Here is a 16,561-nt window from a genome sequence, read left to right as displayed (position 1 = left end):
ACAGTCACAGCAAACGTCTACTAATTTAAAAATTCCATTATCACAACTAGAAAAAGTAAACTAGAAAAAGCAATGTGATTTGGTATATTCCCATTATTATATTCTCCAAAGTACAGAGAATAAAATTAGAGTTAGTATGCACAGAATGTACAGACACAGAATAAGAAGTAGAAAGTGTCATGTGTATTAGAATAAGAGAAGAAAATTATGGGTATTAAATGGAATAAATTGTATTATACACTGGACCAGAAAATCAAACTGTCATGAAAATTACAGGGCTAAAAGCAGTTATCAAAGGTAGAATAAATGCAGATAAAAGAATTAGTGAAACGGGAGGAGGTGCAATAATCTAACTGAAGGAACAAACTATTTAATAGCTTAAAACATAAAAAGAAGATAAAGGTAGTTGGTTATTATTTACAGCAGAAGTTGCACAATAAAAAAAGACCTCCTTTGAAACTCATTTAAAAAATGTGTTTCTTTCCTAAATATCAGGCTTCTAGGTTTTCACCTAGAGAAAACAAACTTTTGATTGGCTACTGGGGGAACCATTCTGCTTCAAATAGTACCTTGCACAATGCTTTCTTGTAGGTTTTTATATCAATTGAGAAACACTGGTGATTGTTGGAGACCTGTCCCACTGTTTCATCACTTCCCTCTATGTGAATATTGATATTGCCACAAATTTCAGCACTCCCTGAGAAAAACACAATCCACTGCGTGCAGGATGAATATATTAGAACTACTTATGTGTGATTTAAAAAATCTCCTTTATAATTTCTACTTTTGTGGTGTCTTTTATAATATACTAGATCAGTAGTATATCATCCAAATAAATAAATAAATAAATAAATATACATACAACAGAATATACCATCAAAAAGTTTTGATATGGAGTCAGCTTTGGAAGGGGACTCAAGTTTTATTCAGCTCTAGAATTGTAGCTCTAGCTTTAATTAATTTATTTATTTATTTTAAAAATTTTTATTGGGGTATAGTTGATTTACAATGTTGTGTTAGTTTCAGGTGTAGAGCAAAGTGAATCTGTTATACATATACATGTATCCACTCTTTTTTAGATTCTTTTCCCATATAGGCCATTACAGAGTACTGAGTAGAGTTCCCTGTGCTATACAGTAGGTCCTTATTAGTTATCTATTTTACATATAGTAGTGTGTATATGTCAATCCCAATCTCCCAATTTATACTTCCCCACCCTTATCCCCTGGTAACCATAAGTTTATTTTCTACATCTGTAATCTAGCTATAATTTATTATATGCCAGTTGCTTTGCATAATTTAGCTCTGGTCTCCTTAACAACCCAGCACGGAAGCTGGGTTGTTAAGGAGTAAGCACAGAATATTTGTATTTCTATTTTACTCATGAGGAAACTGACATCAAATGAGCATAAGTAACTTGTCCAAGGTCACATGGCAGAGTGGGATTCAAATGCAGGTCTGACTCCAGAGCTATCCCTCTTTCTACTCCACTGTCTCTCCCAACTTTACCAAAGGATTCACAATAGACTGAATGGCAAGCTTCTACAATGACATGCAGTCCATTGTCTTTATAAAAAATTGATTTATGAACAAAATTTTACAGGGTATGTCTATTTGCATAATGTGAAACACACCATTTTATGTACACAAGAGCTTTAATTTATTATCCTCCATTGAGAAAGAAGAATTTTGAAATAGTAAAGAAGAAACTAGCACTACAGCTCATTGCCTCCAAAAGAATTATCCATACGCCTTCTGGGGGCATGGAGTGAACCCCAACAGCTTTATAGAAAAACCACAAAATTTTTAAGAGTTGTGTTGAAAAAACAGTACTAGCTTAGAGTAAAAGAGATTGAGATAGTTCAAAATAAAAAGAGGCTTCTGGGCCTCTATCTTTCAATGAGTAGGAAGAAGGATGAGAAAGCTTCTCACCTACAAACACAGGTCATTTATATGGAGAAGGAAGGACAACCAAGAGGACAGAGCCAGGAGCTGAGAGGTTGTTGCCCAGAACCCAGGAGAACAAAAGATTAGGAATATACTCCAATCAAGCAACACTGTCTACTCCTGGAGTATAGAAACCTGACAACACGCACCTGGCTGGATTTCCAAATTGTCATGGACCAGTGGCTGTTGTACATTTTCCCCTTCCCCTTTTTTGAACATCAGTATCTACGGTAGTGTGGTTTTTCTATCTCTCCAGTGTACGTTGGGTACCTGAGGTAATGGGAAGGTAACTTGCCTTTTTAGTTCATAGGTGTCTGAATCTGAAAACTGCACCAAGGAGCCTCATTGACATCTTGACCTGATGCAGATTATGAGATTATGGATTTTGAGCCTGATGCTATAATTGGATAAGATTTGGACAATTTTGGAAGGGGGAGAATCACATGAGAGAGATGTGAATCATTGAGGTCTAAGGTTAGACTGTTGTAGACTGTCACAACAACAGTCCCCAGTGAATCACCGTTACCCACGTTGATACCCCTTTACAATGTGACTTTGCCTAATCCTCCCATCAAGAGATGGAGATTATTTTCCCTACTCTTTGAATGGGTTGTCCTTGTGACTTGCTTTGGCCAAAAGAAATGTGGCAGATGACACTGTTTAACTTCCAAGGGTAGTGCTTGGACCTTTAAGCCTCTTTTACCCTCTTGGAAAAATGCCTTGAGATTATCATGCCAGGAGTAATAGATCATATGGAGAGAGAGACCCAGCTGTCTCCACTGACCACCAGCTGAGTGAAGCTGCATGAGTGATCCCAGATGAGACCAGCAGAAAAATCACCTAGTCAACCCGAAAGAGAATTATGACAAATAATAAATCATTGTTTCAAACCTCTAAGTTTGGGATGTTTGTTATGCAGCAATTGATAACTGAAATAAGCCTGTTTCTTCAGCCTACGAGGACTCCTTGGATAGAATTTTCATTTCTCAGAAGCCACATTAGACCAATAAATGATGCCAAAATAAATCGTATATAATATATTCATAGCATTGAGAAAAGGATTAGAAAAAAATAATATCCCCCAATATTGCCTTGATCACAGTTCTTTTCAGATCCACTTTCTCATGAAAGGCCTGATATACATTAACTCCTGGCTTTACCATGAATTCCCCCAACGTTGCTCACCTCCTTTCTTTCCAGGACACGGTTTATCTTCCTTTAAATGAACATTGGGACACCAGTTAATGTGACTGTTCTTTTACTGACTGAAGTTATGAAAAAACACTTCTGTATTTTACGGGGGATCTGCCTGGGGAGTTAAAGCCAAATAAAATCTGATTCTTTGTTCACACAACACTGACAAATGAAACTAAACAGAAGTATTTTATTGATTCTCCTGTCCTAGTTCTCTAAAATGGTGCTTTATGCCTCACTTAGATCTTCACCTGATTCATTTGGTATAAAAATATTAACCATTGGTTCCTTTCCAAACTTTCTTTTAGATTCTGTGTAGTACACTGGTTTCTGTAACTTTACACTATCCTGGATATCGTTCTTCCTTTCAAACCCCTATTCTAGAGTTCCTCTTTGGTTTTATATCCACTAACGACTGTGTATTTCTTAATGCTCAATCCTCACCTTTTCTCTCTGGCATGATCTAAGAGCTGAGTGGGGTCAGCAAAGACTTTGAAGTGGACAGATGGTGAGTGCAGGAGGTCAGGAGCTAGGAAACAATAAGGTACTGATTCTGGGACAGGCGGCCACTTAAGAAGTAAAACCCTGGGAATCAAACTGTGATGGCTGGAAAGCAGAAAAACACAGGTAACAGGAGAATCCAGAGAAGGAATCCAGGCTGGCAGAGGTGAGACAAGTGATGAGAGACAACCTGGCAACAAGGACAGTTCCAAAACCTGGGACTAAAATCATGGGAGCAGGCCAGGGTGGGAATAGAAGTGTAGATGAGCGGGAAATGAGTAAACAACTCTGGAAATGTAGGAGTTAGAAGAGTGAGGGCTGGTACCTACAAAGGTCCAGAGAAAATTCTGCCAAAGGGATTTTTGTGGGGGTGAGTATTTGGTTCCCTGTGGAAAGCACAGCATAAATCAGACCCTCATCATTTCGTGCCTGCATTCTTATAACAGCTTCCTAATGGATTTAATCATGATTATTCTAATTTTAATCTAACTTACATCTACCCTCAGAATAATTTTCCCCAACTACTGTTTCCAGCAAGGCTTATATCTGCTTAGAAACCCACAAGTCTTATTGTACAAAGACTAACTTCCTATTTTGACTTCCAGTTTCCTCCATAATCAGGTATAACTTCACATTCAAAACTATTTTTCAAATCCTGTTTGAAACCTCTCTGTTCTATTTTCTTGATCTGTCTATTCTTCTGCCAATACTGCAATTAATGCAGATTTATAATTGCATATTTTACAATCTGGTTGGGCAAGAACCTCTCTGTGCAGATACACACACACACACACACACAAAACACATTCTCATCGTTCCTCTTTTAAAAACTTATCTTGGGGATTCTAGCATAATTTCTTTTCTAGATAAATTCTAGAATAAGTTTGTCAGATTCATTTAAAAATGTGTTGATCTTTTCACTGGGATTGCATTGGATTTACATGTTAATTTACAAAGACCTGCCATATTTACAATATTGAGATCCATTCAGGTTTATAGCCTTAATTTATTTTGATTTTTCTCTTTAATGGTCTTCAGAAAAATTTCATCTTTATTACTCATGTATGTCTTGTTTCACTTTAATTAAATTGATTCCTACCTATTTTATAATTTCTGTCACTATTGTGAAAGGAATTTTTTTAATGAATTTGTGATTGTTATATTTTTTTAAATTAAAATGAACATTTATTTAGAGTAATCATAAGTCTTAAAGATTTCTTTGCTTACCATTGATTTTTGGTGTTTCTCCTGAATTTGTGTTTTATTTTGCTGGAGCATATCTTCAAGTCAATATTTCAGCTAAAAATTTGTGGATGGTAAATTTTCTGAATCCTCTCTTGTCTGTAAATATCTTATTTGGCCATTACACTTGTCTGATAGTTTGTCAGATTATAAAATTCTAGATTCAAAATCATTTTACCTCAATACTAAGAAAATATTTCTCTAGTATCTTTTTGTACCCAATGTTGCTAATGAATTTGAAGTCAACATGGTGCTTTTATTCCTTATAAATAATGTATTTTTTCTCTTTAGAAGCCTTTAGGATTTTCTGATTAGCCATGAAATATTAAGATTTTGCCATTATTTTCTGGGAGTGGGTCTTTTCTCAGTCTTCTTGCTTGGCACTCAGTGGCACTTAATCTAAAAATCTGAGTCGTTTTTCAGATCTGGGGAATTTTATTTGATTTCTTTATTTCTTTTTCTAAGTGCTTTGATTTTCTCTTTCTGGAAATCCCATTATGTGGATTTGTAACTTTTGGGTGGCTCCTCCAAGGCCTTTAACCTTTATTTTATACATGTCATCTCTCTGTCCATTTGCAGTGTGATCTAAGAGAATTTCTCAGTTTGATCTTTGAGCCTCCAGGTTGCTCTTCAATTTTGCTATTTACCCTTGAGGCTTTTTTTTTTTAACCATTATTTATTTCATTTCCAAAATAGCTCATCTTTTAGACCTGCTCTTGTTTCAAGGATATAGCAACCTCTCTAAATACATCTTATGACAACCATTTTATGTTTTAGTTTTCAACCATTTGTTCTACTTGTTCTATTTCCTCAGGTGTTATCAGGGTGTGTGTGTGTGTGTGTGTGTGTGTGTGTGTGTGTGTGTGTGTGTGTGTGTGTGTGTGTGTGTGTGTGTTAGGCTGATGCTTTTCTCTCATGGTGTTAGTTTTTCTCAAATGTTTGGTGATTCTTGATTGTATTCATGTTGGACTTGGATTTTCCCTCTTAACCTGTCTGTGAATGCTATAACAATTACCTCAGCTTGCCACTAGTAACGGAGTGTTGTAGGATATGCTATCAGGATGTGACAGGAGCTAGTCTTCTGGAATACAGGCTGCTTGAGTATCACTAGCCACTTGCAGCTGTATCCTACATCTCTGGCCCAAATACCCACCCCAAAATGCCCCTGCTTCATGGTGCTTTGTCTCCTTGTGTGCTTAGTTAATTTTATTATGTACTGAAAACCTTATCTGAGTGGGTTCTTTGAGACCTACAATGAAGTTGCCTTCCTGTGGGGAGAACATGAGTTTGCTTTTGCCAAGTGCCTAGGGCACTACGGTACAGGACCATCTTAGATCTAGTTCTAGGCTCAGGATACCTGGGATTACCAAGGCTGTAAATCTCCAGGAGGGCTGGCCTGAGACCATAACTTCTCAGAAATGTAATTTATCCTTTTCCTTTTCTCTGTGCTCTGCTAAGTGTCAAGCTCTCTGCAGATCCCTGGACTTTGGAAGGGGTGTATTTACTTCTGGTCTGCCCTTATCCTATGAGTATAGCACTTTATGGACTTTGGTTAATGATGAAAAAGTTTCTTATTAGATGCCTCACCTTTAACAGGTCTTGAGGACTACAGTTCCGTCCTTCTTGCTTTGTGAGGCCACTAAAACCAAAGCCGAAGTTTATCTTGTTCAGGGCAAAAGCTGTTTTGATATTCAGGTACAGGGTTGGGACCAGGGTAAGGCAAGTCCAGGCCCTGCTCAGGTGCTCTGTGTTTACTTCTCTGCATTCCAGCAATTCTGTAGATTTTTTTGTTGGTAGTCCTTTACTAACTTCTCAACTCTTTGATAAATTTAAGACTTTCGAATATTTTTGTGTCATATGTTTTTAGTGGGAGGGTTGGTCCAAATAACCTAGTCACCTAGGCTTTTGTTACCAGAAATCAAAGTGCTGACTTTTCCTTTGTATCTGGTGGTAGTGCCATGTAGTGATGAGGGGAGTAGGGGTCAGAACTGCTAGGCTGCTCCTAATGTTGTTTTCAACCAACCCTTTCTTTTTGCCCTGGGGCTCCTTCCCTTTTTCCTGAACCCACTTGTACATTTTTTTCTAGCCATATTCTCTTTTGTACATTTTTGGGCAAAAGTTTCTTCTTTCAATCCATTTCTATCTCTTGTCTTTTAGGTATTCCTAATTCCTTTTTCATCAAAGGCACTTGTTTTTCAGAGCTGATGAGTTGGGGTTTTTTTGTTTTTAACTCTTCTATGAGGGAAGCTGCAGGGTGTACATTACAGTACTTTTTCCAATTTGGGAATATTTCTTCAATCCCATGTAACCTTGGCTCCAAGTCTGTGGGGCAGGCTTAAAGAAGACTTAAAAGAAACCAGTTTTTCTTGCCTACCATATCTCATTGGCAATAAACTATATAAATAAAATTAGATGGCTACTGTAAAAAAATTGCAGATGGCAGTAAAATTACAAAATCAACAAAAAACTGAGAAAACGCCACTGTTGGAGTTTATATAATCAGCACACTGCCGAAACAACTGGTTGAAAAGTAAATAATGCAAATCAATCACCTAGCTGTTTGTTCTATACAGAAACAAACATATGTATACTACATTTTAAAATATTTGGAAGATTGATTGCATTTTTATTTTTCATCTAGCTGTTTGGTAGTATGTAGAAATAGCCTGAGGCAAGTAAATATGATAATAAGGCAAATACCCTCAGAAGTCTACTTTGAAGAATACAGACTTAGCATAACAAACAGGTGATAGGGAGTAAAAAACAAAAAACAAAGCTTGGTTCCTATTAGAGGATTCAGGTTTTACTAAACTCTATATTTCAGAGTTTTGAAAATGTGTAAATTTAGAATAATAAAAATACTAACATGACTTACTCCACAGGTTTTGGGAATGTATTTTACAAATTTCAAAGTATTACACAGATGTTAGTTATTCTATTTTAAAAGTGCCAACTGAGCATCTATTATATGCCAAGTTCTGCAATGTGCTATAGGAAATACTAAAGGTAAGTAAAACACAATTTCTGCATTCAGGTAGTTGATAATATAGTGAGAAGGATTAAAAACTAACTCAGTTGTGAAACTGTGATGCATAAGAAAGTAAAGGCACAATGTGCTATGAGGAAGGGCTTGGGAAGGCTTTTTTTGGAGGAGTAGAACTTGAAATGGACTTTAAAAGATTAGTAGGATGTTATGCTGTGGATCTATGGTGGTGATGGGGAAGAAGATGGAATGACAGTCCATTCCTGCAAACCGTCCGTCTGTAGAACAGACGGAGAAAGATGTGGAAGTGAGAGAGTTAGGTATACTGAGTAGCTCATAGTTTGAATTGGTTGAAATAAAGGAAGTTCAGATCTAACTGCATAGGATTTTGACTGCTGGACAAGATGTCGGAACTTTATTCTGTATAAAGTAGGTGCTTGAAACAGGGAAAATCATGATCAAATCTGGGGTTTAGGAATATTATTTCCCGCAGTACTGTATTGTGAATAAGAGAGGGGAAAGTTAGAAGTGCAGTAATATAAATAAAAAATACAAAAATAAGACTATAAATTGAGATGGTGAAAATGTATAGATGGGAGAAGCACTGTGGAACTGACAGGATTTGGTGAAGGAATAAAGGAATGAATAATCATAAAGGATTAGGAGATTTTGGCTCCAGAACTGGCCTTGCAAAATAACCCTTGGGAATTAATTTCACGACTCTGGGCGCCACTCCTATCATCTGTAAAAACATTGAATTAGATGATAATTAGTGCATTATTAACTGTATGATCATATAATTTGCAGGTTTTACACTTGAGAACCAAGGGAGCTGGGAGGGATGTTGATGTCATTAAGAAGAGAAGAAACATAGGAGGGGAACTTTTTTTTTTTTGGCTGCGCTCTGAGGCATGCAGGATCTTAGTTCCCCGACTAGGGATCGAACCTGTGCCCCCTGCAGTGGAAGCCCAGAGTCTTAACCACTGGACCACCAGGGAAGTCCGAGAGGAACTAACTCTGAGAAGAAATGTTGAATTTAAGATGTTCGCAGACCATACATTGTTCATGACCATCATGCAGCTGATACGTAGGCCTGGAGATTCAGAGGAAGGTCTAGGGTGTAAATACACAGGTAAATGAAGCTGTGGGGCTTGGGAGAGAGCACCAGAAGCATAGAATATGAAGAGCAAGAGAGCTAAGCACTGAACTTTGGGCATAGCATTTAAAGGGAGGGTTGAGGAAAACAAGCCAGTGAAAGAGCCTAAGAAGATTCTACAGAGGTAGAGGGGAAAGAATATAGTGTCAAATGCTGCTGAGAGGTTAAGTAGTAAGAACAGTAAGAGCCACTGGATTGGTAATCATTGGCTATTGGTGTTCTTTGAGAAAGCAGTCTCAATAGATGGGGAGTAGATCTTAGAATCAGTTAGGAGCAAGTAGAGGGCTATTACTGGCAGAGAGAATTCTTGGAGTAGTTATGTGATAAGAGAGACATGAGAGTCTTTGCATGGAGAAAATGGAGTAGAAGTGGATTATGAGTCTCTGCATGGACAAAATCAAGTAGAATTGGGAAGAGTGATTTCTGGTATGACAAAAGGACATGGCAGAAGAGGTTAGTTCCTCAAAGCTAACTGAGCAACCAGAAATAAAGCTGATGCAAGGGCATTCATGGGTTCAGCAGGGGCGTCTATTCTCCCAGAGATCTCCAGGTTGAGGGCTGCCCTCTCCCCACTGAGTGCTGTCCTACTGGATGGTTCCAAAGAGTAACAGTAATTGGTTAATATAGAAACCTTTCAGGTGACTCTAGGATATGAATACAAGGAAAAGCTTTACATATTTTGGGACAATTCACAAAGGAGAAATGAGCTTCCTTACTGATCCCTAACATAACACAGAAATCAAACTTCTCTCTAGTAGTCAATGGTCCCACCATGACACACCTGCTCCCTCCTGCTTCTCTGGAAGGAAAGATGCTCCAGATACTGACAATTTATTCTTTCCCTGTTTAGAGGCATAATATAAAGAACTGAGGGACTTCCCTGGTGGTGCAGTGGTTAAGAATCTGCCTGCCAATGCAGGGCACATGGGTTTGATCCCTGGTCCGGGAAGATCCCACATGCTGCGGAGCAACAAAGCCCGTGCACCACAACTATTGAGCCTATGCTCTAGAGCCCGTGTGCCACAACTACTGAAGCTTGCGCGGTTAGAGCCCGTGTTCCGCAACAAGAGAAGCCACCGCAATGAGAAGCCCGCGCACCGCAACGAAGAGTAGCCCCTGCTTGCCGCAACTAGAGAAAGCCCCCACGCAACAACGAAGACCCAATGCAGCCAAAAAATAAATAAATAAAATTAACTGAAAAAGAAAGAGCTACTCTATTAAAAAACAAACAAAACTGAAAGGAAGCTAAGGTAATTTAAAATTCTTGGATTTCAAAAGTTATTCAAAATAGAACTGGTAATGGAAGTACATTTCTGAAGCAGTAAGACATTGCCTGCTTGTACTGCTTAGGCCCAGAATCAACTGCAACATGTCTAGGACTTGGCCTTTATGTGGTTCTCTCTGGACCCTCCAGGAATATAGATGTGATTGCTAGGCAATTGTTTTCTGACCACCGATTAGTGTGAGATCGATGAGCTACTTGCCTTTTTCAACTGAGGAAGAGGGTTGCTGGGTGGGTGACTATCAGGGGACAGAGTTGTTATGAACTTTCTATTTTAGCTTGTACTTGAATTTTACTTTAGTTTTTTCTAATTGCAGAATTTGTATGACAGTGAGAAATTACTCCTGAAAAGAGAGACAGGATAGAGAAACCTTGAATCCTGGACAATCTAGAGCTGGAACTTCTGACAATGTCTTTTTTCTGCCTCAGTTATATACCTTATACTACCTTAAATCAGCATCTGGACGGATAGGGTGGATACAGAAAAAACACACTATTAGTTTTATTTCCATTTTGTAAGCTACACTTTGGGATAGATTGCTCATTCTTTCCATAAGCATCAACTACTTTTTTCCTGAGGATTTACTAAAAGGGAAAAATGTTGGTAACTATTTTAGAACTTTCCTGAGGTGAATGCAGAGTCAGGGAAAATCACATAGTTATGGCATCATCCCTCTTTCAATATTTTTACAGAGGTGAAATCAAAGTATATTGAGCATCAAGCAAAAAATGCATAAAAAGGCAACATGCAAGCTTGCAAGGTACATGTGAGTGAAAAAGGACAGACCTGTTTTGCCTTGAGAAGCAGGGGTAGAGAGGTAGGCAGAGAAAAAATAGAGTGGGGTTAAGGGCTGATTTTATGTATGAACCGTAGGTGTGTTAGCACTAGCTTGTAAAGCAAATGTCTTCTCCCCCACTAACTACTTCCTTGGGTCTCTGTACACCTGCAATCAGTAAATGATCTGTTGAAAACGCATCTGACCCTGGCACCGTGTCATAATCCAGGAAGAGCTCTGTACTCATCATTACTGTCTCTACTTTCTCTCCTCCTGTTCACTCCCACCAACTGAAATCAAATTTTGTCCCTGCTTCTCTAATAAAACTGTCTTGGCAATGTGGATTCTCCAGCTATTAAATCCAATGGTCACTTGTTGGCTCTTACCTCTTTCCCCTACTCTCTCCGGCATTTGGCACTATTGGCTGTTCCCATCTTCATGGCACGCTCTCACTCTGGACTCTTATGACACTATTCTCTTTAGTCTTGTTTTCCATCTACTCCTCAGTCCCCACTGCTATCGCTATAGTTTAAGTCCTCATAGTTCCTTGTTTGGGCCATTCAATAGTCTGCTACTGTTTACATTGTCACTAGAGTTGTACAGCTAGAATCCATCCACCTCTCAACTGCCAAAGTCATTTTTAAAAAGCATAAGTCTATTCATGTTCTTCAATGAGTAAACCCTTAAATGACTCCCCATTGCTCACAGGATCAAGCCCAAACTTCAAAGCCTATCACACAGTCTTTGCCTACCTCTCCCCCCATCAATTGCCGTGTTCCATCTTATATCCCAAACCATAGCAAACTGACATACTTATTTATAGACCATGCTCTTTTATTCCTCTGTGTCTTTGTTCCCTTTACCTGGTCTGAAATGTTCTCGTTCTCTTTTGCCTGCTTAGTGAACACTCACTAATCTTTCAAGATTAAGTTTATGTTCTTTCCTTTATGAAGCCCTCTGACTGCTCTGCACACTGGTAGAATTGGCCTCCCCGATTTGTGCCCTACAGTATCTTATAAATGCCTCTATTTTAATACCTACAACACTTTACAATTTATTCCCTGTTTACTTGTTTTTTTGTTCTAGACTCTAAGCTACTCAAGGACAAGGACTGTGTCTTAGATATTCTTCCCATACTCCTGGCATGTAACTTTTATTAAATATTTTTTTTCTCCCTATAAGTCAATGGCTTTTAGGATATTCAGAGATTTGTGCAACCATCACCTTAATTTTAGAACATTTTCATTACCCCAAAAGTAATCCCTTAGCCATAATCTCCTCAAATCCCCTACACCTCCCAGCTCTAGGTAACTAGCAAACTACTTTCTGTCTCTGTGGACTTGCCTATTCTGGACATTTCATCTGTATGAAATCACACAATATGTGGCCTTTTATGTCTAGTTTCTTTTGCTTAGCATAATATTTTCAATGATCATCCATATTGTACCTCATTTATTTTTTTGCTGAATAATATTCCATTGCATGGATATAACAAAGTATATTTATTATTCATCAGCTGGTGAACATTAGTTTTTTCCCACTTTTTGGCTACTATGAATAATGCTGCCATTTGTGTACAAGTTTTTGCATGGGAATGTTTTCAGTTCCCTTGGATACATACCTAGGGTGTAATTTCTGGATCATATGGTAATTCTATGTTTAATCTTTTGAGGAACTTCAAGGCTGCTTTCCAAAGCATCGTACCATTTAAAAAATTGAGGTGAAGTTCATAATATATAAGTAACCATTTTAAAGTGTACAATTAAGTGACTGTTAGTGCATTCACAACCACCATCTCTTTTTAGTTTCAGAATTTTTTCCTGGGTCTTCCTTGGTGACGCAGTGGTTAAGAATCCACCTGCCAATGAAGGGGAACATGAGTTGGATCCCTGGTCCGGGAAGATCCCACGTGCCGTGGAGCAACTACTGCAAGCCACAACTACTGAGCCCAAGCGCCACAACTACTGAAGCCCATGTGAACCTAGAACCCGTGCTCTGCAACAAGAGAAGCCATAGCAATGAGAAGCCCGTGCACGGCAACGAAGAGTAGCCTTCGCTCACCACAACTAGAGAAAGTCCGCACGCAGCAATGAAGACCCAACACAGCCAAAAAAAAAATAAATAAAAAACAAACAAAAAAGTCCTTTTTCTTTAACCCAGAAATTCACTCTATATTCATTAAATAACTCCCCATTATCTCTTCTCCCATCCACTGGCAACCACTAAACTGTTTTCTGTCTCTATGGATTTGCCTCTTCTGGATATTTCACATATATTTCATATAATAAAAATCATATAATATGTGGCCTTTTGTATCTGGCTTCTTTCACATATCATAACGTTTTTGAGGTTTATCCAACTTGTAGTATGTTCCAGTACTTCATTCCTTTTCATGGTTGAATTCCATAGTATGTATACACCACAATTTGTTTATCGACTCATCCATTATTTAGGTTGTTTCCACCTTTTAAATATAATAAATAATGTTTTTATAAACATTTGTATACAAATTTTCAGTGTGGACATATGCTTTCATTTCTCTTGGGTGTGTTCCTAGTAGTGGAATTGATGGGTCATATGGTAATTCTAAATTTAACTTTTTGAGGAACTGCCAAACTGTTTTCCACAGTGGCAGTACCATTTTACATTCCTACTAGCAATGTGTGAACGTTCTTATTTCCCTGCATCATTGTCAAATCTTGCTATTTTCCTTTTTTGTTTTTTATTATAGGCATCCTAATAGATGTGATGTAATATATCATTGTGGTTTTGATTTGCATTTTCTTAATGACCAATGATGTTGAATGTGTTTTCATGCATTTGATGGACATTTGTATAGCTTCTATGGAAGAGCATCTATGCAATTCCTTTGCCCATTTAAAAATTGGGTTTTTTGTCATTTTTTTGATGAGTTCTAAGAGTTATTAATATATCCTGAATACTAAACCTTTATTGAATGTATGATTTGCAAACATTTTCTCCCATTCTGTGGGGTGTCTTTTCAGTTTCTTGATGATGTCCTTTGAAGCATAAAAGTGGTTAATTTTGATGACATCCAGTTTGGTTTTTTTTTGCTTGTGCTTTTGGTGGCATATCTAAGAAATCATCACCTAATATAGGGTCACAAAGATTTATGTATATGTTTTCTTCTAAGAGTTTTAAAGATTTAGCTATTATATTTAGGTCTTTGACACATTTTGAATTAGTTTCTATATACAGTGTGCAGCAGGTGTCCAACTAGTATGAGATAGGTGGCTTTCCAGATGCCCTCACCATATGTTGAAGAATTATTATTCCCCTTCCCCATTAACTCAATGTTTTGGCATCTTTGCCAAAAATCTATTGACAATAAATGTGAGGATTTATTTCTGAACTTTCAATGACATTTCATTGATCTATATGTCTGTCTTCATGCCAGTACCACATTGTCTTAATTACTGTAGTAAGTTTGGAAATTGAGAAGTGTGAGTCCTCTAACTTTATCCTTTTTTTTCAAGAAGAACATTCATTTCCATATTAATTTTCAGATTGTTTTATTAATCTCTGCAAAGAAGTAAGCTGGGATTTTGATAGGATTATATTGAATCTGTAGATCAAACTGGAGACTACTACCATCTTAACAATATTAAATTTACCAATCCATGAACATGGGAAGTATTTTAATTTATTGAAGTTTTCTTTAATTTCTTTTAACAATTTTTGCAGTTTCAGAGTATGAGCTCTGCACTTTTTTGTTAAATTTATTTCTAAGCACTTTATCTATTTCGATGCTATTGTAAATGAAATTGTTAATTTCATTTTTGGTTTGTTTACTGTGATGGTATAGAAATAGAATCAATTTTTGTCTATTAGTCTTTTATCCTGCAACCCTGCTGAACTCATTTATCAGTTCTCATAGTTTTTTACTGGATACCTTAGGATTTTCTGTGTATAAGATCATGTCTTTGGTAAATACAGATAGGTTTACTTCTCCCTTCCCAATCTTTATTTCTTTTTCTTATCTAATTGCCTTGGCTAGAACCTCCAGTACAATGTTGAATAGGAATGGCAAGAGTAGACAACCTTGTCTTGTTCCTGATCTTAGGCGGACCATATGGGGAAAGCATTCAGTCTTTCACCATTAAATATATTAGGTGCCAGTTTTTTGAGGATGCACTTTATTAGGTTGACAAGTTCCCTTCTATTCCTAGTTTGTTGAGTGTTTCTACACAAAAGGGAAGTTGACTTGTCAAGTGCTCTTCCTGCATCAATTGAGATGACCATGTGGTCTTTGTCATTTGATTTATTGATGTGGTGTGTTACATTAACTAACTTTCAGATGTTATACCAACCTTGCATTCCTGGGTTAAATGCAAATAAATATTCCTTAAATTGAATCCATGATGAGCAAAGTATCTGAGGATTGGGTAAAAATTAACTCGCTAAACGGCCAGAGAAACAAGACTGGAAAATAATTTCCATTTTAAGATAGTAATTAGTTAGGAATCATGGAAACTTTGAAAGTAGAATTGATATTGTGGAAAGATTATAAGAGACTATAAGAATATAAATTAAAGCACTTTACCACTCTTTGAGTTCTATACTTTTCATTTAAAGTTCTAGAACTAGATCTTCATGATATTCTAGATTTAACAAAACTTAACCTGTCTCAAATATCCCTACTCTATAAAAATTACTGTAAGCCTTTTCTCATAGATTTGCTCAATCTCTCCCAGCCCACTCCTTCTCTCTCTCCTTCTCTCTCTCTCTCTCTCTCTCTCTCACACACACACACACACACACACACACACACACACACACACACACACACATCCTTCCCACGTATTGTCCTAAATAAGAGTATCATTACTATTTATCCTAATTGAATATTTTAAAGTAGTTATCCAAAAGTAGTGTTAATTAGGAATATAGTGAAGTTACATATGATTTTCTAATCAGCTTCCACCTTTAGTGCTAAAACCGCTCATAGAGAACCATAAGGACAGAAAAACTTACTTTTAATTGTGACCCCAAGAATTATCAATATCTCTATTAGCAGGGACAAGGGCTTCATTTTCTCCTAAGCAGCTCCTTCTTACTGTAACACAGGCAGAACTAGGTGGCTGGTCCACAAGCTTCCTCTTTTTAGGTCTGTAGGGGTCAGGACTTGGTTGCTAAGCAACAATTTCTTTACTCTTGGGCCAATGAGCTGCCAGGCCAGGAAGTTCCTTTCAACGGGGAATGAAGGCAGCTGATGGACAGAGCAGGCTGTGGGGAAGGAACCATATCTAGTTTCTTACTTCTCCAGTGAGAGATAAGTGGTAGTCTTGAAACAGGTGGGAGTTGCTCTCTGAATTCTGTTCAGAGTTGCTGGAAATTCTTATTTTTATGGTACCTCCAGAGATGCAAGCTGCAATTATGTGAAAACACAATTAACTAACCTGACATCACCCTTTAATCTAAGATCTCAAGGCTATGGTGGACAGGAAATATATGGACCA

The 16,561-nt window shown here is 37.5% G+C and overlaps 1 protein-coding gene across 1 annotated transcript in view; it reads right to left on the bottom strand.

The window, feature by feature from the left end:
* Positions 1–16,134, bottom strand: part of SEL1L2 (SEL1L2 adaptor subunit of SYVN1 ubiquitin ligase) — a gene marked incomplete at its 5' end in the record, with an annotated part of 119,147 nt that extends 103,013 nt beyond the window's left edge. Inside the window, one exon of the mRNA XM_082670289.1 lies at positions 16,077–16,134. Within this exon, the coding sequence (XP_082526415.1) occupies positions 16,077–16,134 (58 nt within the window). The remainder of the gene's footprint in view (positions 1–16,076) is intronic.
* Between the last annotated feature and the right edge of the window lie 427 nt (positions 16,135–16,561).

This window comes from Grampus griseus (assembly GCF_964374135.1).
Source record: "Grampus griseus genome assembly, chromosome: 14".
In the NCBI taxonomy this organism is placed as follows: Eukaryota; Metazoa; Chordata; class Mammalia; order Artiodactyla; family Delphinidae; genus Grampus; species Grampus griseus.
This window is presented reverse-complemented; position numbering and strand designations above follow the sequence as displayed.